Source organism: Pan paniscus, chromosome 3 (assembly GCF_029289425.2).
Source record: "Pan paniscus chromosome 3, NHGRI_mPanPan1-v2.0_pri, whole genome shotgun sequence".
NCBI lineage: Eukaryota > Metazoa > Chordata > Mammalia > Primates > Hominidae > Pan > Pan paniscus.
The window spans coordinates 173359193-173383934 of NC_073252.2; the positions used below are offsets into that span (position 1 = coordinate 173359193).

At 34.1% G+C, this 24742-nt stretch overlaps 1 protein-coding gene across 8 annotated transcripts in view; it reads right to left on the bottom strand.

Moving 5' to 3' along the window:
* Positions 1-660: 660 nt before the first annotated feature.
* Positions 661-24742, bottom strand: part of GPM6A (glycoprotein M6A) — a 368138-nt gene continuing 344056 nt past the window's right edge. For all 8 annotated transcript variants that reach the window (XM_057302219.2, XM_008977078.6, XM_034959451.4 and 5 more), the window contains exons 4-7: positions 17901-18054; positions 8321-8397; positions 7697-7762; positions 661-2781 (exon numbers count right to left, since the gene is read on the bottom strand). In XM_057302219.2, coding sequence (XP_057158202.1) covers positions 2629-2781; positions 7697-7762; positions 8321-8397; positions 17901-18054 — 450 coding nt within the window. In that variant the 3' untranslated portion in view covers positions 661-2628. The remainder of the gene's footprint in view (positions 2782-7696; positions 7763-8320; positions 8398-17900; positions 18055-24742) is intronic.

Sequence of the window (24742 nt, forward strand, 5' to 3'; positions counted from 1 at the left end):
CTTAAAAATAACTTTTAAAAACATAATTAAAATCCTTTGTCTACATCTACTTATAATTATTGTAGACATTTCTAACATAAGTTCATGAGGTTTTCATGTTCCCATTCAAAGTAATATGTAAGTAGAGACTAATATAATTCCTTAAGCCTTATGAAAGTTAGTATTTTTATTGATAACTATCTTATTATTTTTAACTTGCCATAACTTCTAGTTTGGCCAGAAGAAATCAGATCTAAAACATACAAAGCCTAGAAAAAATGTAAATACATTTAAATTTCATTGCTCTCACCTTTGTATTTTGAAGCAAACCAAGAAAGCATTTTTCTTTCTGAATTGCATTAGGCTTTTTTTTCTCTGTTTGTTTGTGAAGTACTAAAGGAAACACAAAACAGTAGAGATCAGACAAGAAAATGGCAGCACTCTGAAAAAGTTATCATTTTCTAAATAAAATAACCTCCAAAGTCTTTACTCCCTCTGTCCAGCATTCTGATATTGAATATTTACACACAGAATTGTCATTGAATTTTGACGTGTTAGTTCAGCTCAGCTGAAGTAGAATCATAAGGGGATGGCACCTATTGTACTTGAAAAGAATTCACACACACAGGAAAGAGGAATAAACAAAACAACAAAGAAAAAAAACAGATACACTGCAGAAGCTAATAATAAGTACACAAAGTACACAAGTGTATTTATTACATTTTGCAAGCACTTTGTTCTACATTTCAAAAACGCCACCATCAAGCTGTTGGCACATTTATGTACAAAACAGATTAATTGTAATGCCTGCTACAAAGCACTCTGTGAAAATACAAACTCTAATACCAGAAATAAAAGCCAAAAGTGTCAACATCATTACATAAGTTGAAAAGACAGTTTTAGAAATTATCACAAACTGTTAAGACACGGAACTGAAATACTATAATATAGAATTTAAAGAAGCCCATTAATACTTTTGCTGAATATCTGTAATACTGCATATATCAGAAAAATGTTGAACCAGTAAGATAATCTAAGCATAAAGAAAAGGAAGCAAAATGAACCCCAAATTAATTAAATAATACTACGGAATGCATAATCATGCCACAGATATCCCTAGTAGTACCCCCTACCTACTACAAGAACTTGTAAAATTACTGATGATGCATGACTAGTCATTGTACAAAGATTGTTTCACTCAATAAATTTTTATTAGAAATGCAGTTACACTGAGAAAGGATTTCACAATGGTCAAATCAGTGCACAATACTACCTAGTTTTATACACTGAAAAAAATGTCTTGTCAGGCTACATCATTTTAGAAGACACTTTACAGCATTCTTGTAGCATTAGAAATAATGAAAAGAAGAGAGTCAAGGTGAAAACAAACACCAAATTTGGTCCAATAATACTGATTGCTCTTTGTTAAAATTCCTTTGATACAGGTACTTTTTATAAATGAATATGAATGAACATTCGGTTAAAATGACTTACTTGAAATAAAAACACAAATATATCACTACACTTTCAAACAATACATTCTATAGGGGCCTCTGACCACACTTTGAAAACACTACAGGTAAACCAACATAGATTGGAAGGCTGCAAGCAAAGCTATTATATTAATGGAAGCCTTTTCAAATATATCATACACATTTTAGGAATAGTTTACAGAGGTGCAATCCATTAAAACTTTTAAGGTAGGTAAAACAACTTCCGAGGGGTTAGTGTGCTTATTTGTAATAAACCACCTTCATAAAGGTAATTAATTTTCCACATTAGCATATTCAAAGTTCCAATCCAGCCACTTCTTAAATCACAAAGAGATCATTCTTCAATAGTCTACAGTAGTTATTTCCATTAAAATTGTCTCTATATACTAAACTTTAAAAGGTAAGCCTGGTGTCACAATCTTAAAAAGGCAACTAGCCATGCATTAGCATTACTGTTTCTACATGCTCACAACATAAACATGAGTAATCTGAGGGAAATACCTTTTAAGAACATCAAGGAAAAGTACAATGTTAACAAAGATAAGAAGCACTTTTTTTTTTTAAACCTACTCTTACAAATTTAGAAATTGCACCTTAGATTGATGAAAACATGAACCAGGGCCTACAGTAATATGGCCACTGATCTTCAGACAAAATTTCCATATTTCAAGAGTCATCATGATGTCATCTCTATCTATTGTTCATAATGTACAATGGTCCCTTTGAAGGTTACCTGTAGTTAAACTAGTTACCGAAATCAAAACTAAAAAGTATAAAAAGCTATTTTCTTTTCAAAACATAAGAAATAATGCAAAAGGTGTTATGTATAACACATGGGAAGTGGTTAAAAATCAAACAAATCTTTGCATTTGACAATGTTAGTATCTTTGATTTTACAGAACTAGTAAATGAGTTTGAGAAATTTCAAAAAAAAGGCTGGATAGGAGCTTGTAGAAAAGATCTGATTTACATCAATTTAATAAATTGGGAAATTTAAGTGCTAAACAACAAAGAATTGTACTCAGGTGATTCATAAGTCACCTTACATATCATTGATGAGAAGCACTTTAGTTTTGTTTTTTAAAGGTTGGATGGTTGGATGGCCCTTAGTTAAACACCAATGCATTCAAATGGTAGAAAGAACAGGAAGATGCATTTATGTGTATGCATTGAGCCGCTCTTTGGAGCGAGTAGAGTGGATGTCATGAAGCTCTTGCTCTTCCTTCGACTTGATGTCTTCATACTTCTGCATCCGGCAGGCGTCTTTCACATAGGCCCAGTTGGCAGACAGAACCATAAGGTAGTGAACCTAATCAAAGAGAAAAATAATTTATATTGGAAGTTTGTTCAGTGTCTTCATTACACCTTGCTATCTCGAAAGAAGTCTTCGAATTATGGCTCTTTATAGGAAATGTTCACATATAAAATGGAAACAAAATTTCTTTGGTAACAGAAACATAAAATATATTTTCATTCCTCCAACTATATCCCACCATATTCTTGGCACCGTTTCTTTCAGTATCTCTTTCTCCTTTTCAATTCTTGGAAGTAATCCAAAACTAATTCTTAATCTTTATAGGATGTTTCCTGCCCAATATGTCCTCATTTGCCCAAACAATAGATGATTCATGTTCATGTATCTATGTTTTATAATCCATAATCAGAAATATTTTCACATACCGTTTGTGTCTAACTGACTTGAATTAATTGGAGGTTCTATTACCCCAATTAAAGAGAGATCATGGAAACCCCCAAATATACCTGTGGATTTGATTATCAGGTTAATTTTGCATATGATGAATTTTGTAGTTTCTTTTCTGTTATAAACTACAGGAGATAAAATATTGTGTTACATGGATTTTTTATATGTATATACATTCACAAAAACTAGAATAGTGCCATGTTCAAAAAGGAAGCTCCTGGTTTGTCTTGAGTAATGAAGTTGCTGGAGAAATAAAGCTCCTTTATTTGACTTGAGTTTACCCAGCAATGAGACCGCTTATTTGTTTTTCTTTTCTTTCTTCCCTCTTGGTCCACAGGGGAGATAAAGCAGCTTTCCACATGATGAATTTTGATGAATAGGGAAGAGAAACTAAGTTGACAGTTATTTACATTCTCTGAGTTTTAAAGGGTGGGCAATATTTTAATCCAACATTCAGAAAAATTGAAAACTAAGATTTTGATAATTAGTAAACAGTACATTGAAAGAGGAGGTGGGCTGGTCCTAGAAAAGTACAGATGGATATAAAGAATGCAATGTCAATTCTAAATAATGAATATTGTGGTGTGTTCAGGTAGTCAACAAACAGCAAAAAACAAAATAATTTTGACACGGGATGTAGGGGAAAAGATGCATACTACTATAAATAACCTATTTTTAGAATTTTCTGTTTCCTCTGAAGTTTAGCATTTTGTTTAAGGAACATTGTAAGCCACCTGAAAGCAGGGGCTGTGAGTTATATTCTTGTACATTATGGCATTTACATAGTGAAAGCATAATCACTGTGTATATATATATATATATATATGGATTAAATAAGGCTTATACATGTAATGAAGTTTATGCAGTATTTTGTTGCTGTAAAATATCAAGTGCTGTGGAGAGTGCTTAGTACATAGCAGATACACAAAATATTTGCCAAATAAATGAATGTATTTTTCAATCTTCAAAAACTTTTCATAATATCTGAGAAAATGTGGCCCCCAAATTATTATTAAATATGTATAAATGAGGCCATGTGCGGTGGCTCACGCCTGTAATCCCAGCACTTTGGGAGGCCAAGGCGGGTTGATCACTTGAGGTCAGGAGTCCAAGACCAGTCTGGCCAACATAGTGAAACCCCATCTCTACTAAAAGTACAAAACATGGCTGGGTGTGGTGGCACGTGCCTGTAATCCCAGCTACTCGGGAGGATGAGGCAGGAGAATGGATTGAACCTGGGAGGCAGAGGTTGCAGTGAGCTGAGATCATGATACTCTCCTCTAGCCTGGGCAACAGAGTAGACTCTGTCTCAAAAAAATACATATATATATTTACATAATATATATTATATATAAAATATATATTTTTATATTATATATATTTTACATACATGAGGAAGCACCTGTTTCTGAATTGGAGTGATCTTGAATTTCTTTTCAGTATTTCACTCATGCATATATATATATATATATGTATTTATATATAATATATTTATATATGTAAATATATATAAGATAAAAATATATTTATATATAAAATATATATAATACAAAAATATATAATATATTTATATATAAAATATTTGTAATGTAAAAATATATAACATATAATATAATATATAATATATGTGACATATAATATATCATATATAATATATGATATATTATATGTCACATATCATATATAATATATCATATATAATATATTATATATAATATAAAATATATATAATATATTATATAATATATAATAATATAATATAGTATATATATAAAAATGTATAATTATATATATAAAAATATATAGAGAGCCCTAGAAGGACTCCCAGTAACCTCATATATATATGACCTTTATATATATATAAGACCTTTATATATATATAAAACCTTTATATATATATTTTTATATATATAAAAAAATACAATATATTATATATTATATAAAAATATATTATATATTATATAAAAATATATTATATATTATATAAAAATATATTATATATTATATAAAAATACATTATATATTATATAAAAATATATTATATATTATCTATTATATAAAAGATATAATATATAATATGAAAATATATAATCTATATATAATATATAATATAAAAATATATAATCTATTTATATATTAAAATATATAATATATAATATAAAATATATAATCTATTTATATATAATATAAAATATATAATCTATTTATATATAATATATAATATAAAAATATATAATATATTTATATATTTATATTTATATATTGTATATCTATAATATTTATATATTATAGATATATATATACATATATGCATGAATGAAATACTGAAATTCAAGGTCACTCCAATTCAGAAACAGGTGCTTCCTCATGGTTCTTACAGGCATTTCCTCTGGCCTTAAGGGGAACCCAAGCTGCAGGGCTTATTACTGTCCCTCGGTAGGTGAACAGTGATTACTGAAATCTGGTCCAATGCTAAGTTGATTTACTTTGTCAGCATGTAGGACTTCCTAACTTCTCTACAAATAATGGAGTAGAGTAGAACAGAGTAAGTTCTTAAGAAATATTATTAATAACATTACAATTTCTATTCTCAATTTTTAATATTAAGTTTTTAAGAAATATTATTAATAATAAAGTCCCTGCTTTATTATTCCTGGTACTAGCAGCATTAGTACCAGGAACAGTAGCAGTAGTTATATTTTACCTGTCTCCCAAGACCTACATCATTATCAGAGCTAATAAATTAGAAATACTTAGGTCAATCATTTAAGCTAGTATGGGGTTTTGTGATGACTCTAGACAGAGAAAATAACCCCCAAATAATGCTTAGTACTTGAAAAAATAATCTTCTAAGCTTTCTGTTTTAAATAAAATGTATGTATAGCTTTAAGTATATGCAAAGCATAGATTGCTTAAGAAATACATAATATATAAATTTCTATCATCTCAAAATCTGTTGATTTGTTTTGAGAGTAAGCATTTTCAGGGACATTTAAATAACATTTGTCTAAATAGGTGTTTTTCACTAGTGTATACCTGTATTTTTAGACAGGATTTTATATGCACATATATGTAGCAAATGCAAACAAATATTTATTATAGTCCACTTTTTAAAAGATACCTTCACAGACTTCTTGTACCTGGGTATATATTGCTTGTACATCGTGTCATTAAAGTTTTTGACAGCATAGGAATGGGTGTATGAACACAAGGGTACATATGTTTCCTCTGATATCACAACCAGCATGTTTTCTCCTAAGGACAATAATGTTTGGTATATCATTGGCCAGAACTTGCTGATTCTTCCCCAGGGCATAGTTTAGCATTAATTTTAGGTTGAGAATATAAGGCCTTTGCTTTTGTTCTATTTTGATCCCCCCAATTAAACAACCAACATGATCCTTATCAAGTGTCTCACATTCTGAAACAAAATTTCTATATAGAGGTTTATTGTCACTGTATCAAAAATGTTGAGCAACGCTAAAGTAACAAAACATCGAAAATTCATGTTAGTACTGACATAGTCAGTTTTATTGAATATATATGTAAGTCATTTTTAATAAAACAAATTAAATACAAAATATTTATGAAATCAGTAAAATAACCACTCTGACATGGCTAATTAGCACATTAGTATTTTCTCATCATTCTTATTTGTAGTCTCTGACAAGAGAAAAACTTTTTTTTATGAAAGTGTTCCTTTCACCAATACATTAGATAGATATTGGCACCATGAGGAAAATAATTAAATAAATTCCAATTCATTCACCATCTTTACATATTGACTCGGCTGTCACAGTTGTGAGGTTACTGGGAGTCCTTCTAGGGCTCTAGACTACTCATCCTCAAGGATACAAACAAAGACTGAAGATATTGGCTGCAAAAGCTATTACTGACACTCAGAGCACTTGCTCAGGGTTGATATTTGGCATTCCAGTGGGCATACTGGAACTCATGCCAAGTTAGAAAGGGGGAGACTGGCCCTGGCACGTGGTAGATCCTCCTCATTGTGTAAAAGCTTGATGTCTTAAAAGAAGATCTAAAGACTGGCTCTTAATATTTCTGAAGCAAATTAGATATAGAAGACATGACTTGAAACTACTGACATTTGTTTTTTTTAATAACCTAATTTGTTTTTCATAAATGACTCTATATGGCTTTTTAATGTTCTTAGCTAAGGAAAACAAAAGTAAATCAAGGAATTGATTAGATTACTCACAATGTCACATTGGTATGTACATATATGCTACAGAAATAATTTTTATATTTATAGTAATCTAATATCTAAAATCCTAATGAATTACTATTTTTGTTAATGTTCTCAATATGGTAATAATAATATTTCTTGGGGTTTAGCCTTGTTGTTGACTTACTTACCCATTGTTTTCCCTACTTTTTTTAATCTGATGAAATAAATGTGTTTTACATGGACTTCAAACTTTAGAGATAGTTTATCATCTCTACAAGCAAATAGCTTTGGAATTCACATTGAAAACCAAGCACCAGCGCTTTGAGGTCTTACCATAGCAATGACTGCTGCCCCAGCTCCAGCAAGTGCCACAATAAACAAGTGGAAGGTCATGTTCAGCTGCAATGGAAACCACAGAGAATCAAAAGGTGTCAGAGTTATAGGTAGAAGAGAAGTCAAGATTGCTACTGTCTTATAAACAAGACTTTGTACATCTTAAATAAAAGCGAGCCTGTGATAAATCACCCACCTGATTAAAACAGATTATTACAATATATTTTCCCCTGCAAATCATTTAAATCCTTTCAACTTCATCATTATAACATAATTTCATTATAAAGATGAGACAATGATTAATAATGATGGTTTTCATCAGTAACATTATAACAATATAAGGAGGGCTATGCTCTCTTTAAAAATAACTTCATCATGTTTTCAGCCTTCATTAAAATGAGTTTCCAGAAAATTAGAAATAGTTATTATAATTTTTATAGAAATATGCAGAGCATCTAATTCCTATTTATCCTCTACTCCTCCTGAATAACACTACTTCATATAAAATTGCCTCTGATAGAATAAAGGGAAAAGTCAATATAGATTTAGTTTTAATACATTATCCAAATAATAAAAAATGAATGCTAAAATTCTGACAAAATTAAAGGCTGTAAAAACACTCACCTCAGTAGATTCGCACATCCTCAAGAAATTCTCAGAGACAGTACAAATTTTCTTTTCCTCTCCAATTGTCACAATTCCTACAATGTGTGGAAAATGACAGTTTAGCAGTATAAATGTTTTGAAGAGCCAAGAGAGAAAAAAATGAGTTTTTGCTAATCAAATCTAAGCAAATTCCATTTTATATTATGTTATGTTACAGTGGAAAGATAATCTAGCTTTCATTGTGGATAATAACTATGCATAGAATTATGAATATAATATGCAAGACTATTTAGCCCTCAAGCAATTTAAATAATTTCAATCTGAATTCAATTGAATCTCACCACCAGAATTTCCAGACTCAATTATAGCCAGTTTATTGGTTTGGCCCATTAATGTGATAGCATAGGCATCACAATTATTTTGTTAACTATGCCCCAGACTGTGCTGAAGTCAGGATCTAAATTTGTTCAGCTGGTGCAGTGCTTCTGTTAATCTCTAAAAGCATACTGCCCAAAGGAGTACTTTTTTTTCTGCCAATATTGCAAACAATGCTATTAGTAACAGGAAATGAAAAGTTGCCATTTCACTTCTATTTACCCTTGTTCCAGTTGGTTCATAGACCAACAGCATTAGAATCACCTAGGAAATTGTCAAAAATATGTATTTTTAGACTCTAACACAAAACTGATAGATGGGAATCTATGAATATTAGGCCTAGAACACTGCATTTTTAAAACGAGCACAGAGGCAATTCACTGGCACGTCTCTTTGTCTCATCTTAGAGAGCAAAAGTAACCAAGTTCATCTGAGCATGGCTCTTTAATTTTATTTTCTGAACTCTTGAAGTGCTAAACACATACAGGCATGATAAAACATATTCAGGACATTCTAATACCTAAGATTTTAGCATTTGCTGCTCTTTAGTTGTTTTTGTTATGGTTGTTTTATTTTCATGGTTTGTTTTGTTCTGTTTGAGACGGAGTCTCACTCTGTCACCCAGGCTGGAGTATAGTGGTGCAATCTCAGCTAATTGCAACCTACGCCTCCTGGGTTCAAGTAATTCTCATGCCTCAGCCTCCAGAGTAGCTGGGATTACAGGTGCCCGCCACCACACCCAGCTAATTTTTCTGTTTTTAGTAGAGATGAGTTTCACCATGTTCACCAAACTGGTATCAGACTTCTGACCCCAAGTGATCTGCCCGCCTCAGCCTCCCAAAGTGCCAGAATTACAGGTATGAGCCACGGTGCCAGGCCTTCTTTATTTAGTTTTAATATGTATATGTATTTACATATTCTTAGCTTTATGGGGTGTCATCAACTCTCCCTCTCTTACAGAGCTGCTGCTATTAGTTTCTCCTTTGCCAATAGTTTGTGAAATCTATTTCAGTGTGAAAAATCTATTTGCAGTAAACAAACACAGAGATCCCTCTCTACAGCCTTTCCTTTCTGCCAAGATGGTTCTAAGAGTGGGTAAAAATTTAAAAGGGTTCTCTCGTGAGATTTCCTCCCTAAAAAATCACCATTGTTGAAAAAGCTTCCGGTCAAGGCTCTCTCTCTTCATAGTAATCCACTACAGACTTTATTTTGTGGAATATTTACGTTGTGCTTACATTTCCTTATTCATTTCTCAATTCACGTTTTCAGCAAAACACCTAGAAAGTGTTGCCTAAGCTCACTGCAATTCCTTTCCTTTCATTTCTACTTAAATCCTCTCAAGTCAGATTTTGCCCCAACCCCCCTCCATGGAAACTTTTCTTATAAAGATCATAATGACCTCCAAGGATTAATTCTCAGTTTTCATCTTCTTGCAAGTTGACAGTATTAAACACAGTTGATGCCCACCTTTTCCTTCATGCTCTCTTCATTTGGCTTCTAAAATCTGCAGTTTTCAGTTTCTGCCTTTCTGATCTCATTGGCTCCTTCTTCTCATATTTTTGTCTGTTGCCTCCTCTTCTCTCTGACCTCTTAAGTTGCAGCTTCCCACCCTTCACTCCTCAGCCTTTTTTCTCCCATGCATATCTCATCCAGTCCCAGATATTTAAATATTGTCAACAACTCCTAAATCTATGTGGCCATCCCATATCTCTCTTCTGAAATCAGGATTCATATATCCAATTTGTCATCTGACCATTCTATTTGGATTTCTAATAAGCATTTTAAAAAAACTTCTGCTCTTCTCCTTTGCTGGCTCCACTCCCAAGCAAACACTTCTCATAGCCTTTCCTATCTTTCTTGATAGCAAATCTTACCATTTGCTCAGTCAAAGGAAATTCCTCCTTGAATTCTCTTTTTTCCCCCCGCCAAACCCTACATGCAATCTATCAGGAAATTCTGCTGCCTCTATGTTCATAATACATCCATAATCAGACCGATTCTTCCCACCTCCCTTGCCATCTCCTCATCCAAGCCACCAAAATCTCCCACTTGGATTAATACAATCATTTGCTAACTGGCTTCCTTGCTTCTACCCTTCCTACAAACCATTCTTCAAGTAGCAGCTAGAGTAATCCTTCTATTATTAGTCAGACCATCTCCTTCCTCTGCCAAAATCTGTAATGACTCTCTACTCCCCTCAGAATAAAACCCCACACCTATAATGTTCTGTAATGCATTCATCAAGATGGTACATCATGGGAACTCATAGACTTCATCTCAGTCTTTTGTCCTACTGTCTTGTTCTACTTCAGACACATTGACTTCCCTGTTGTTTCCTGAGAAACCAGGTATCATATTGGCTTGGTAACTTAGCACCGGCTCTTCTCTCTGACAAGAATATTCCCAGAGCTGAGCTCCTCCTGTCCTTCAAATGACAACTACTCAGTGCAATTTTTCTACATCATTAAAAAAAAATACTATTGTTACAGTAGGTAGTCAGACATGAGCAGAGCAAGAGAGTCCCCCAACTCACCGCCCACCAAGGATGTCAGGCCACCATCAGGTGACAGTCAGGTAGTTGTTAACTGTCTTTCTAAAATAATAATTGGTCACAGCTGGCTCCTAATAAAGAAACACCTGTAGCTGGTGATCGGCAGCTTCTTGATCTGAACTCAGGAGTTGGAGAAGCGGGCTCAAGCCTGCATACTAAGAGGCAAAATGGCAGAGTATAACTGATATATAACCTTCCTCTAGGAACACTCAAATGCGCATGTGTGCAACTCCAGAAAACACAGTGCACATACGGTCCCTCCCAAGTGCTGGCCACCCACTGCACATGCGGACAGCCCACCTCAAGGGAAGAACCAGGTGAGAAGTATGCAAGACCCTAGAAGAAGGCCAATGTATAAAACCTCAAGTCAAAAGATCAAACAGGGTACTTGATCTCTCAAGTCTCCCGCTTGGCCCTTTTCCAACTCTACTTTCTTTCATTTCTGCTCTAAAACTTTTCCATTTGTTTGTTTGTTTGTTTGTTTGTTTTTGAGATGGAGTCTCGCTCTTTTGCCCAGGCCAGACTGCAGTGGCGCTATCTCGGCTCACTGCAAGCTCCGCTTCCCGGGTTCACGCCATTCTCCTGCCTCAGCCTGCTCTAAAACTTTTTAATAGACTTTCACTCCTGCTCTGAAACTTGCCCCGGTATCTTACTCTGCCTTATGCCCCTCAGTTGAATTCTTCCTTCTGAGGAGGCAAGAAGTGAGGTTGCTGCAGGCCCATATGGATGTACCACTGCTAACATCATTACTGAACCTCCAGTACTCCTGATGCTACATGTATATGTGTATATATACACACACACGCACACATAAAATAAAGTTTTTGTGATAAGTATACCATATATAACAAATAGATATAATATATATTAAAAATTAACTGTAGTTTAAAAATCAACATGTGAATAATATGAAGCTGTAGAAGTGAGCATGTGGAGGATGAGCTGCAGTGTAAATTTGAAAACCTGATTATTTTGATTCTTATATATCTGTCTATGAATGGCCAAATTGTTCTCACCAAAAATTAAGAACATTATTCAAATTTATATCAATTTTTCTAAATATTGAATATATATATTTATTACCTATGGAAAAGTTTTTAGCTGAAAGGTGCAGACTGATATTTTCAGTTTCTTCAAAGCAATTAGGAGAAAAGGCAAGTTATAAGCAAGAGTGGCCAGGCGCAGTGGCTCATGCCTGTAATCCCAGCACTTTAGGAGGCTGAGGCAGGCGAATCAGCTGAGGTCAGGAGTTCAAGACCAGCCTGGCCAACATGGTGAAACCCCATCTCTACTAAAAAAATACAAAAATTAGCCAGGCGTGGTGGTGGGCACCAGCTACTTGGGAGGCTAAGGCAGGAGAATCGCTTGAACCCGGGAGGTGGATGTTGCAGTGAGATGAGATCACGCCACTGCACTCCAGCCTGGGCGACAGAGTGAGATTGTCTCAAAAATAATAAAAATAATAAGCTAAAACTAGGCAAGAGAAGCATTAAGAACTGGGTGCAAAGAGAATTGGGGAGAACAGGGAGGACTTGATGCATGAAAGTTGCAGTAACGGGCTTCTTTAGTACCTTATATTTTTCATGCTAGCTAAACACAAGTAATATATTTCTGGCATTGTGAGAATTATTTGTACCTGAAATATGAACAACTTCAGAGAAAATGATGCGTAATGTGTGTACACAGTTCCTATGACTTTCATCACTAAGGCAATAAAAACCTTTGGTGCTTACTGGACAGTTGAAGTGCGACTCCTAGGGTTGTAAATTCCTCTTAAGAAAATTGTAGGCCGGGTGCGGTGGCTCACGCCTGTAATCCCAGCACTTCGAGAGGCCAAGGCAGGTGGATCATTTGAGGTCAGGAGTTCGAGACCAGCCTGGCTAACATGGTAAAACCCCGTCTCTACTAAAAAAACAAAAATTAGCCAGGCATGGTGGCACACGCCTGTAATCCCAGCTCCTCAGGAGGCTGAGGCAGGAGAATGGCTTGAACCTGGGAGGCAGAGGTTTCAGTGAACCGAGATCGCACCACTGCACTCCAGCCTGGGCGACAGAGCAAGACTCCATCTCAAAAAACAAACAAACAAACAAACAAAAATTGTAAGTGACAGTTGGAGTTAAGCAGAATGAGCAGATACTTATGACACTCTGAGGTCTGATAGCATGATAGGAATTAACTCCCTACTATGAAATATAAATGCTTAAATTTAAAAATAATTTATCATTTACGTTGCTAATTTTAAAGATGATAAAATACCAGCATGTCCTTTTGCAGATTCTAGAGACCACCCACTTCCCCTGGCTCTAGGGGGGTTTTCTTTATTTTCAAAGTCAGCAACAATGGATCTTTTCATACCCTTCCTCTATAGTCCATCTGCCTCTGAATGACTCCTCTCCTTTGGCCCTATTTTTCATTTTTAAGGATGCTTCTGATTACATTGATGCCACCTGGATAATTCAGGCTCGTTACTTTCTTAAAATCAGTTGATTAGCAACCTTAATTCCATCTGTGACTTCAATTCCCCCTTGACATGTCACCTAACATGGGAATACCAAACAGAGGCTTAGCCTACACAAGAAAAATATAACCAATATTTTACCAAATGAATTATTAAATTATTTAGCAGAAATGAATATAGTTCAGTAATTAGCAATGACACATAGCTAGACATACAAAAGAATTCCTATTAGGAGTATATGTATCTAATTTTTATGCAAACATAAAGTGTCCTTTTGAATAGCACACACTTAGGTTAAAAGCGCTATTTATTTCTAGTTTCAACTCTATCTTCTGTTACATCTTGGACAAATTATGGAATATTCCTAGGTCTCGGCTGACTTCTCTAGAGAAAGTATGATGAGCCAGGTTCATGATGTAAGTGTCAAACTTCATTTTATATTTTTGTCATGAAGATATTTTTCTTTCAAAATTGAGCAGTACTAGCACATGACACAATTTTTCCTTAAATATTTGTTGAAAATGAAACCAACCCAATTGTCCCATGGAAATGATATTTGTGGGTTTTTGAGCAAACATAGAAATTAACCCTGCTGGTCTTAAAACTTGAAATTTACATTTGTCTCATCTGAGTTCCTCCCTCAGGAAACTCACCATCAGGCAAGGGACTGAAGCTCATCAGATCACCACATCTAGACAATGAGATGCCAGACTCTCATTCATGGTTACCTCCTTATCCCCTAATTCCTGTTTTACATTCCTTATTCACTATATGACCCCACCACCAATTTTAGTGGTAGGGAGACAGATTTGAGACTGATCTCCCATCCACCTCGGCTGCAGTGCCTGAAAAAGCCTTCCTTCCTGGCAATACTTTCTGTCTCAGTGACTGGCTTTCTGTGTGGCGAGCACTGCGACCTAGATCGAATCCCTGCTTTCAGCAACAAAAATAGTGTGAGCAAATAAATGAAATGAAATCCTACTGAGAAGTGCTTTATGGAAATAAGATAAAAACAAGCTGCTCTCGCTAACATGTGTGGGTGTGCTGAATAAGAGGTAGGATTGGCTAAAAGTCTAAAAGAAGCCCCACCTACTTTCTCTCTGTGTTGGCTCTTAAGTTTTATCAAGTCTTCAGGTTGTAATGGAGGAAAGTTTTAAACCTTACATCTAGATGATGTAATCAGGATCAGTTTCAACATTTCCTCACATAAAGTTATGGGGATAAACATCTAATACATCCAATGTAATTGAATCACAGAATATAAAATTGGAGGATAACAGAAATCATAATAAAAGCATCAAAAATACAAATAAAATTATTTCATGATGCAGTTTGAAATACAGCAAATCCTAATATGATATGCTATCTATAAATCCTCCAACTATATCAAGTAATGTCTCCGTGTGCCATTAGAACTGTTCGAAATGCATAAATTTATTACATGCATGGGAATGAAGAGTGAGATGCATACCTCCACTAAGTAGGTATAATGGCCATTATAGGCTGAGAGTTCCTATTACATATTAAATACCTAGTCTCCTGTAAAATAAAAGATAGCGTCTATATACTAAGGAGACAACTCTGCAACAAGGGAAATTAAAGTATATTCTTATCTATGCAATTGTCTTTTTGATGAATATTAGTAAATTCTGAATTGATCTTAATACAATGTTTGAGGAATGGTTCTCTTCTGATGCTTCTTGATAATAATGTGGTTATATACATACATTCAGGAGTCTTATCAGGACATATAATCTGGAGGGCAAATAAATACTATGCAGCAATAGATTTTATATTAAGAGCTAAACAGAACGTCTTAATAGCTCATGTAAAGGCTGCATGACATCTAAAAAGTGCCTTCTCTTTCTTTCAAATCCATAAAAGAAAAGGTACATTTGGATAAATATTGATAAATATGTTGTAAACATTGGTAAGCTTCAAAGAATAATTTTAACCACATATTTATGCTTTACATAATATGGAAAGAAATAATATAGCACATTCTTTTTTTTTTTTTAAAGACAATCAGAGGTATGAACTAATGAGATTGAAATAAGGTTTTTGACTTTGAGTTGATGCCATAATGGGATGAAACCTTTGGAACTTGGGGTAGGTTGAATGTATCTCACACAAAGAAATGGATGGGTATCTTTGGTGGCCAGAGATAGTTAAACCTGAATTTCAGATAAAGAACAAATCATTTTAGTATAACTATATCCCATACAATATTTGGTACCATACTTGTAATAAAAAATATAGCTTGTTTATCTGAAACTCAAATTTAACTGGGTGCCCTGTATTTTAACCTGGCAACCCTATTTGAGAGGCTAATCACATATTTTCCAAATTTAACTTTTAGGATCAGCAGAATAAAAGGAAGACATTTAGGACAAGGGGCAGAGAGCAGAGCCACGGCTTTCTAAGCAGCTGTTCTGCAGTGACCTCCAGTAGCATTTGCTGTGGGCTCCTTTTCCAATATTTACAGGGGATTTGATTTTGAGAGTAAATCCTGCCCAATGTCCATATTCCCTCTTGCCAAGAACGTCACCCATAGAGCATATTATTCTGCTTTCCCCCCATACGCATGTACATATGAGTACTATTATTACGTGAGATTTTCGCCCTAACTAAAATAAAACAAAGAGGACTGCTCACTTATTTGGCACTCTTTGATTTCATTATTTTATTTATTTATTTATTTATTTTGAGATGGAGTCTCACTCTGTTGCCCAGTCTGGAATGCAGTGGCACCATCTCAGCTCACTACAACCTCTGCCTCCTGGGTTCAAGAAATTCTCCTGCCTCAGCCTCCCGCATAGCTGGGACTACAGGCATGTGCCACCATGCCTGCCTAATTTTTTAATTTTTAGTACAGACAGGATTTCACTATGTTGGCCATGCTGGTCTCGAACTCCTGACCTTAGGTGATGTGCCTGCCTTAGTCTCCCAAAGTGCTGGGATTACAGGCATGAGTCACCATGTCCCGTCTGATTTCATTATTATTAAATGCGAACTAGTGTACTGTAGTGGATCACACTACACGGGGACTGAAGGCTTCATCTTGTAGGATGGTGGGTGAGCCACTGTTCTGAACACACAGCTAGTTGGCTACCCTATAATCTACTTACAGCATAACCGTAAAGCCACAAGCCCTTCATACCCCATCTAAGTGAAATGTCTCCTACTTTTCTGAAGTATGAGGAAACCTCATTAGAGAAAAATGCTCAGTGTCCCCAGGTGTTAGTAGGTTGGCTTTTAATGTCTGTTCAGAGAAAAAATAATCCATTTGCAAATATGGATTTGCATGTCTTTTATAAATTCTGTAGCTCCCATAATGTTACACATGATAACATAGAATCTCAAATAGGCTGAGATTATACTCTACCCTTCCACTTCCAGCTCAGTACTAAGTTTTAATATGAAAGGCAGTTGACTTATGAGCAAGAACACAGCCTCTGATTCAACCTGCATTGCCCGTGTTTGAATCCTATCTCTGTCAGTTGCTAGCTGTATAAACTTGGATAAGTCACTGAACAACCCCACTGTGCCTCAGTTTTGTCATCTACAAAAGAAGAAAACAGTATGGCCTACTATATAGAGTCATGAGAAGTAAACAATGTGACACATGTGAAATACTTAAAATAGGGTCTATACATGGTAAACCCATATACATATGAGTATTATTACTACATGAGATTTTAGCCCTAAATGAAAATAACCAAAGCAGACTGCTAATTTAGTTAGCGGTTTTTTTGTTTTTATTATTATTAAATGCTAATTAAGATGCTGCCCTCCCATTTCAGAAGACAATGAACTGTGTCCTTCTTAGGTGATCTTTATTGTAGACTTGACATTTTGTGCAGTTTATCATGGGAGGATAAAAGTAGAATGCAGACATCACGTTGAGTTTGGAAAAGAGCAAAGGAATCAAGAAAAGGAAACCACACTTCTAAGCTGTCAATATCAGGTAATGTGATCTGACATCCTGGTCAATATACATGTGTATATGTTGTGATATTAACATCCATTCACCCTTGACTTTCTACTTTAAATTTAAAGAGAATAGCCTTAGCAGTAATACTCTGATAAATTTATCTCTGTGGTAGAAAAGGTACTGATAATTCCAAAGTGATCTATAATATTTTAGAGGCAGCTATGTAGGTAACACAATATGGGATGGTGTTTTACAGTTAAGAGATCCAATATCCACTTACCAAACTGACGAAGGTCCAAGCAGAGATTTGCTCCCTCCACTAATGTGGTGTTCCGGCAGATGGTCCACAGATTGAAGTACATGTAAACTGGCAGTGAGGTGAAAGCCGTGACTCCCAGCCAGGCCAACATGAAAAGATATGTCAGCATAATGAACTGCAAAAGAGAAAGAAATGGAGAAACACAAAAAAGAAGAATTTTGTGTTTAATCTGCAAAGCTCCATTATAGGAAGTTTATGGGATACAGTACATAAGTCAGTATCATAACACTGTTGATTTGCAGCACAGAAGGTTGAGAAATAGTGTGCATAATGGGTTAAGTGAATAAACCTGCTGGAAAATCATATCTTGGCAGAAGTTCTGATGTACAAAGAAAAAAATAATCCATCTGCATTATCATGCCTTTTCATCCATGTATTTAACCTTCAAATCTCACCACAGATTTTTTTTTAAACTTTAGAAAATATTCCTGGGTATTTAGAAAGTATTCACTTTGCAAAAGGAATTCAGGAGAATTAAAAGTCTGTCAATAAATTTCTGTAGGACTAAACTGTCATCATGTCATGTCACAAATATTTAAGCTATTTAATCATGTTTACCATTAACAAATATGGCAATTCTCAAATCACATTAGTATATAATATTAGTGTGTACTCTTCTTTTATAACATTTTTATAAACTTAAGTCTGTTTTGTTTTATGCATGTTAATATACATATTTTATATATAGTATATATACTTATATATATATATGGTAAAATATTATTTTAATTTTGAAAATACCCAAGCTTTAAAAATACATTTCAGAAACAATTTTTAATATTTATAAAGTGTATACAAGGTGTTCATGTATCCTAGATAGAATTGAATAAAATACTTGGTTTAAGCATGGATTTACATGAAGCTTTAGTTCACACATGGTAAATGCTGGATAAAAGGACATGTAGATGTATGAATTAGTGGATGGATGATAGACATTAGACAGAAAACTGTCTGAAATATAGCCCCTGGATGCCAAAATCTACATTTCTGTAGATATTTGGTTCTTCTGAATTTCAGAAGTACACTTTGATCAAAGACTGGAATAGATTCACTAGTGCATTCTGGCTAAACTTTTAACACCTCAAGTATTCACATTTTCAAAATAGCAGTACAGCATATAATAAATATACTGAATGAAACTAGACCTCTTATTCAACCCTATTCATCCCTTTTGTGATGAGTTATTAGCTAGATTTTACCCCACGATTTAGGTGAAATCTCAAACAAGTCAAACTTATTCAATAACCCTCATAATATATACTAAAATTAGCACTTTTGCAAAATAGTAAAATGGGAATCAATCCCATGATAGAACTTATGCACGTATATTAAAGTGATATTGCGATTAACATAGAGTTTACTGGGATTAAGGATAGCAAGGAATTTATATGACAAATATAAAGAGAGGCAGGAGATCAAACCTTTTTATTAAATAGCAGTTACTAAATGCCCCAGTACTTCAAAAACCCAGAGCATTCTCAAACACATGTTTTCTAATAATATTGTTTTATCTCATCTCAACTCTTACTTCCTTTTTGTCTCTACTATGACATGCTAATAGTTGGGGTCAACATCTGTCTCAACAATGTCCTTAAACTAAGATTTGGCGGACATATTTATACTTTATACATCTAAGATGAAACAAACCCTGCCTTAAGAATATTAGCAAATAAAATTTGCTGAATATTAATTTATTTAAGTCACCGAAGGAAGGAGAGTAACTATCATAAAAAAGGTATTCTTTTTTAAAATAATATCAAAGTTTACATTCCTTTTAGAATTATTTTAGTCTTGCTGAACAAACACTTATGAGGCAAAATATGCATAAAGATTAATGGCAGGATTTCAGTCACGTAAGGCAATAACACTTCCCCCTTATTTTACTGATTAAAAGAATAAAATAGCCCAGGTGGAAATTTAGAGAATATTTGGTCTTTAGACACACTTGACTGTATATGGTAAACATTTTACTCATCTTCCCCAGAGTGAAAGGATAATATTAATATTTTTAAGTGGTCTTTATCCTTTCTTTCTGGAACGTGGAATGAAGCATATCAATAGATGAAGCTCACAGAACAGTGGAGGGGTCAGCTCAGAATTTCTCCCCTCTCAAAGCCTTCCCTACCCTATCACATCATTGCTTAGGCACCCAGGCTAAGTGACAATGGTCAGCTAAGCCTCTGAACATGGATAAGCATACTCCAAGTGGCAATACCCATTCACCTCTAACACTAATAAACTCTATGATATAATGCAGGTCATCTTCCATCTTTTGCCATTGGATTCTAATATGCAAGAGGTAGAAACCTATCTCTCCGTTTATTTAACAATCACTGGCATACCACTTACTGTGATCCTAAACTAAATATCACGTGCATTTAGCAATAAAAGGGGGTCTTCAGGCACACTGATGAAAGGCACAGGCTTTTCAGCTGGCTTGAGTGTAGTCTGCTCTTTATACTTCTGTTTCTGCTTCTGTAAAATGGAAATAACTCTAAATTGGCTTCACATGCTTAAGTGAGCCTGAGATGAGATAATGCATGAAAAGCATTTAGCGTTGAAACTTGTTACATAAGAAGCTCTGACAAAAATATTAGCTATTTTTATCATTGAAAATATCAATGTGATTACTACTGTTGCTACATATATTTTGTATATACTATGTAATTATGTAATTCTATATAGTCTTATAGAATAAAGGAATTAGATTTCATTTCATGTTTGGATAAATTAAAAGAATGATGAGTTCTTGAGTCAGGGAAAGTTATTCAAAATGAGCTCTCTCTCTAGAAAAAAGCCTCCAGAAATTCTTGGAAACCACCCTGAAAGTGAAGAAATCTTCTTAAAAGAACACCTTTGGGGGAAAAAATCTTTTTTATTAACATTTTAATTATTTGCAATTGTAGATCTCAAGGCTAATGTATAGTCTCTAGAACAATAAACATGATATGGCAGCCTGAAGCACATTGCTTTGGAGGACTGAAAGCAACTCTGAAATCCATGGAAGAGTAATCAGCATCCTTGTGGTTGCATCCTTTCTATCTTATTTTTCATTTGTTCTACCCTTAGGGATCTTTCTAAAGCTTCTTTTGAAGATGCTGTTCACTGTAGAATGGGACTTATAATTCAATAGGTTTAGATTCAAAGTAGCTTGGAACACTTTGAAGTGTGTTGTTACTGCTACTTTACAAGGCAATAAAAGGTCTAACTTCTGAAACCACAGGACTGACTTACATCTTCTTTCTACTCTGAGCTATGTTACAGCAAATTAACAAAGCTGGATGATATAGAGTAAATCAGTGCGGTGAGAAAATATTTTCATTACTATTAATGCATAAGTTTTGTTCTAGAAAAATGCAAAAGTCTTTATTTTCTAATTTTGAATGTAAACTAGTGGCATTTCAGGGTGTAGCCGTTCACTAAAGTATTCACTGAAGTATTTAAAGAAGCTAAAATATAATTTGATCTTTCCATTTTGTGTTCTATTTCAGAATCTGATGATTACTAAAATTGAAGAATTATTCAAATTGATTATGCGTAATCCTACATAGAAAATCTTTTTATGTAATAAATAAAATATTCCATAATTATAAATTTATTTCTAACTTCACATTTTGAGGCATATCATGGATATATATATTTTGTCATCTGAATGTTAAATAAATTAATAAGCTGCTCTTACTTTTGTTAGAATAAACTCTGAGAATGTGAAAAATTTTTCTGATTTTAAAAACCATTTTTGTATATGTGTGCCTTTATTAATTTCTGTTTTTTGATTAAACACTTTCTGAAATCATCTTCATAATATCTGTTTGGGAAACATGGTGGAAAAATGAAAAAAAATGATAAAAGTACTACTGAACTTGAAATCAGATGATCTAGTCACTAGTTTGACATATCACTTAATCCCTCATAGTCACTTTCGTAATTTGCGAGCTGGAAATTATGATAATTTTCTCATAGGGCTATGATGTAAACAAGGGGAAGGTTCTATATAAAGTCACTTAGCAGGAAATGTAAGCAGTAACTCAAAGAGAGGAGATAGTCTGATTTAATAAAAATGTATTACTTTGTACTTTCAAAGGGTAGGAATGGACATAAGGAAACTATTTCTGTCCCATTTGGTGTTTATTGCTTTGAACAGACACTGAATTTTAATTTATAGTAATTCTAGGAAGGGAAGATAAGTTCTGTAGAAATTACATAAATAAAGTGGCCTCATTGGCCTTTCTCATTTTGGTCATTATTTAGGATCACTCACATATAGTAAAATGCTGACTAAATCCTCTTGACCCACAAAAAAAAATTCAGTAAAACTTCCTTAATTTGAATTAGTTAATTCATTGATCTTTGATAGTAAAATTGGTATAAAATGATAAAGATTGTGTGCTATATATTTAATTAATATCTGACATATTCCATTATCCCATAATCATTTTAGTAGCATTTCATCAGAACATGCAAATGTCTGGCAAAACAAGCATCCTCCTACTATATTTCCTGCTTGATTTTTGTTTTTACTCAATATAAATTTCTTGAGATCCTACCACATGTTAGCATTTGATTCAACAAAATTGTTATGAATTATTTCTTTATCGCTTGAAATTAAATAAAACCACATGTAATTATTGTTTTGATGTCAATCTGGATATTCTAATCACTTTTAGAAATCTGGTAGAGAAATTGAAACAGAACTACAAGAGGCAAGGTTTCATGTTCTATAGAAAAAGGCGACATATTATTGCTTCCTGATTATGTAGCCATTGAGATTGCAGTGTATTTAACTTGAAAATAACTTGTAAAATGTAATTGGTTTTTCATCTGAACTCCTATGAACTTAGACTTAATGTCTAAGAAAATCACACCCTGTTGAGGTCTAGACTTTCTGTGGCAACTTCAGCAGATGTGCACCAGTAGAGGTAAAAATAACACCTTGGAAGTCAGCAGCATTGATGAAAAGAAGCCAGCTGACTCTGATTGCACAAGTCTCTGAGTCTCTGAACTAAGTGATGAAAACATATGCCACATATTGAATGGAATGTTATGATATAATGAAGAGTTTCAGATATGAGGCACATTTAAACTTTAGTGAAATGAATAAAATGGATGTTCTGATGTATCCAAAGTCTCTTTATAACCAAAAATATTCTATCAGATTGAACTCAGGTCATTGTTTCTCACTGTTTCAAGGCACAGGATATAAAAATAGTTTGCTAAGTCTTAGCTCAGAACCTTATATTTCACAGTGATATATTCTGGTAGTATTTTCTCATCTTGGAATGAATTTAAAGAGTAGCAATCCAATCATGTTTCCCACTTTAACAACAAAGGAAGTATCTTTAAATTTTATCAAAGGCAGAAATAGTTCAGAGTTTAATAATCCCGTGATTTTAAACAAAGATTCAATAGATAGACAATAGCTGAGGGAATGCAACTTCTAATAATGGTTTTCACCATGGCCAGACGTTAGGATCATCTGGTTAACGTGAGAGAGAAAAAGAAGCTCAGGCCTCTGTCATGCTAATTGTATCTACACTTTTAAAATAACTGCAGGTGATTCTGATAGATATCCAGTGTTAAGAACTCCTTCTATATTGGAATCAAAGGAGATCTCAGGAGTACATGTGTTGTGAAGACTTATTTGATCTTCAACTTTAGACTCTGACAGGGTACTATTCCTAATGTTTAAAAAAACAATGAGATGATAAGCCAGACACACCTACTAATGTCAATAAAATAGCCAAAGGCATGAATGAGTGGGGTACCGGACATGAGCCAGATATCTAAATCTGAGTGTCTCGAATTTGTCACTACTGAACTTGAGGCCAGATCATTCTTTGTTAAGGGGACTGTCCTGTATAATATAGGACATTTAACAATATCCCTGGCCTCTAACCACTAGATGTCAGATGTCGGTTGTGCAATCAAAATGTCTCAATTTTCCTGAGGGGAAAATAGCTCTTGGCTATAAACCACAGCACTAAGGCAGGAGAACACCAAGACAAAGGGAAGAAAATGAACACCTGAACATAATATCACCACAACTGCAAAGGGAAAAAACATTACAATCAAGTAGGCTCTGGAAATTACACAGTGTATAGCTTAATGCAGAGAAAATTACTAAATCATTATGTAAATTACTCAAAAATATGCAGTCATCATCGTCATCATCGTTGTCAGCATTATAGCCCAAAACTACCTATGCTCAAGTTGTGATCGGAAAATTATTTTTAAGTGATTTGTTACACTTATAACAACTTTATTCAAAATTGCCCAAACTTGGAAGAAGCCAAAATGTCCTTCAGTAGATAAACAGATATATAAACCCCAGCACATCTAGATAAACGATGGTATATTAATCAGCACTAAAAAGAAATGAGCTATCAAGCTATGAAAAGACATGGAGAAATTTTAAATGCATAAGACTAAGTGAAAAAAAAAAACAATCTGAAAAGGTCATTCACTTACTGTGTAGTTTCAGCTCTATGACATTCTGGAAAAAGAAAAAGTATGGAGACAGTAAAAAGATCAGTGGTTGCCAAGCGTAGAGGGGGGTGAGAGGGCTGAATAGGTGGAGCACAGAGGATTTGTAGAACCGTGAAACTATTCTGTATGAAAGTATAATGGTGGATACGTGTCATTATACATTTGGCAAAACCCAAAGAATGTGCAACACCCAGAGAAAATCCTGATCTAAATTGTAGACTTTGGGCAATTGTGATGTGTCAATGTAGATAACATCAATTGCAAATGTGCCATTCTGGTGGTGGTGGGGTGTTGATAACGGGAGTCTATCCACTTGT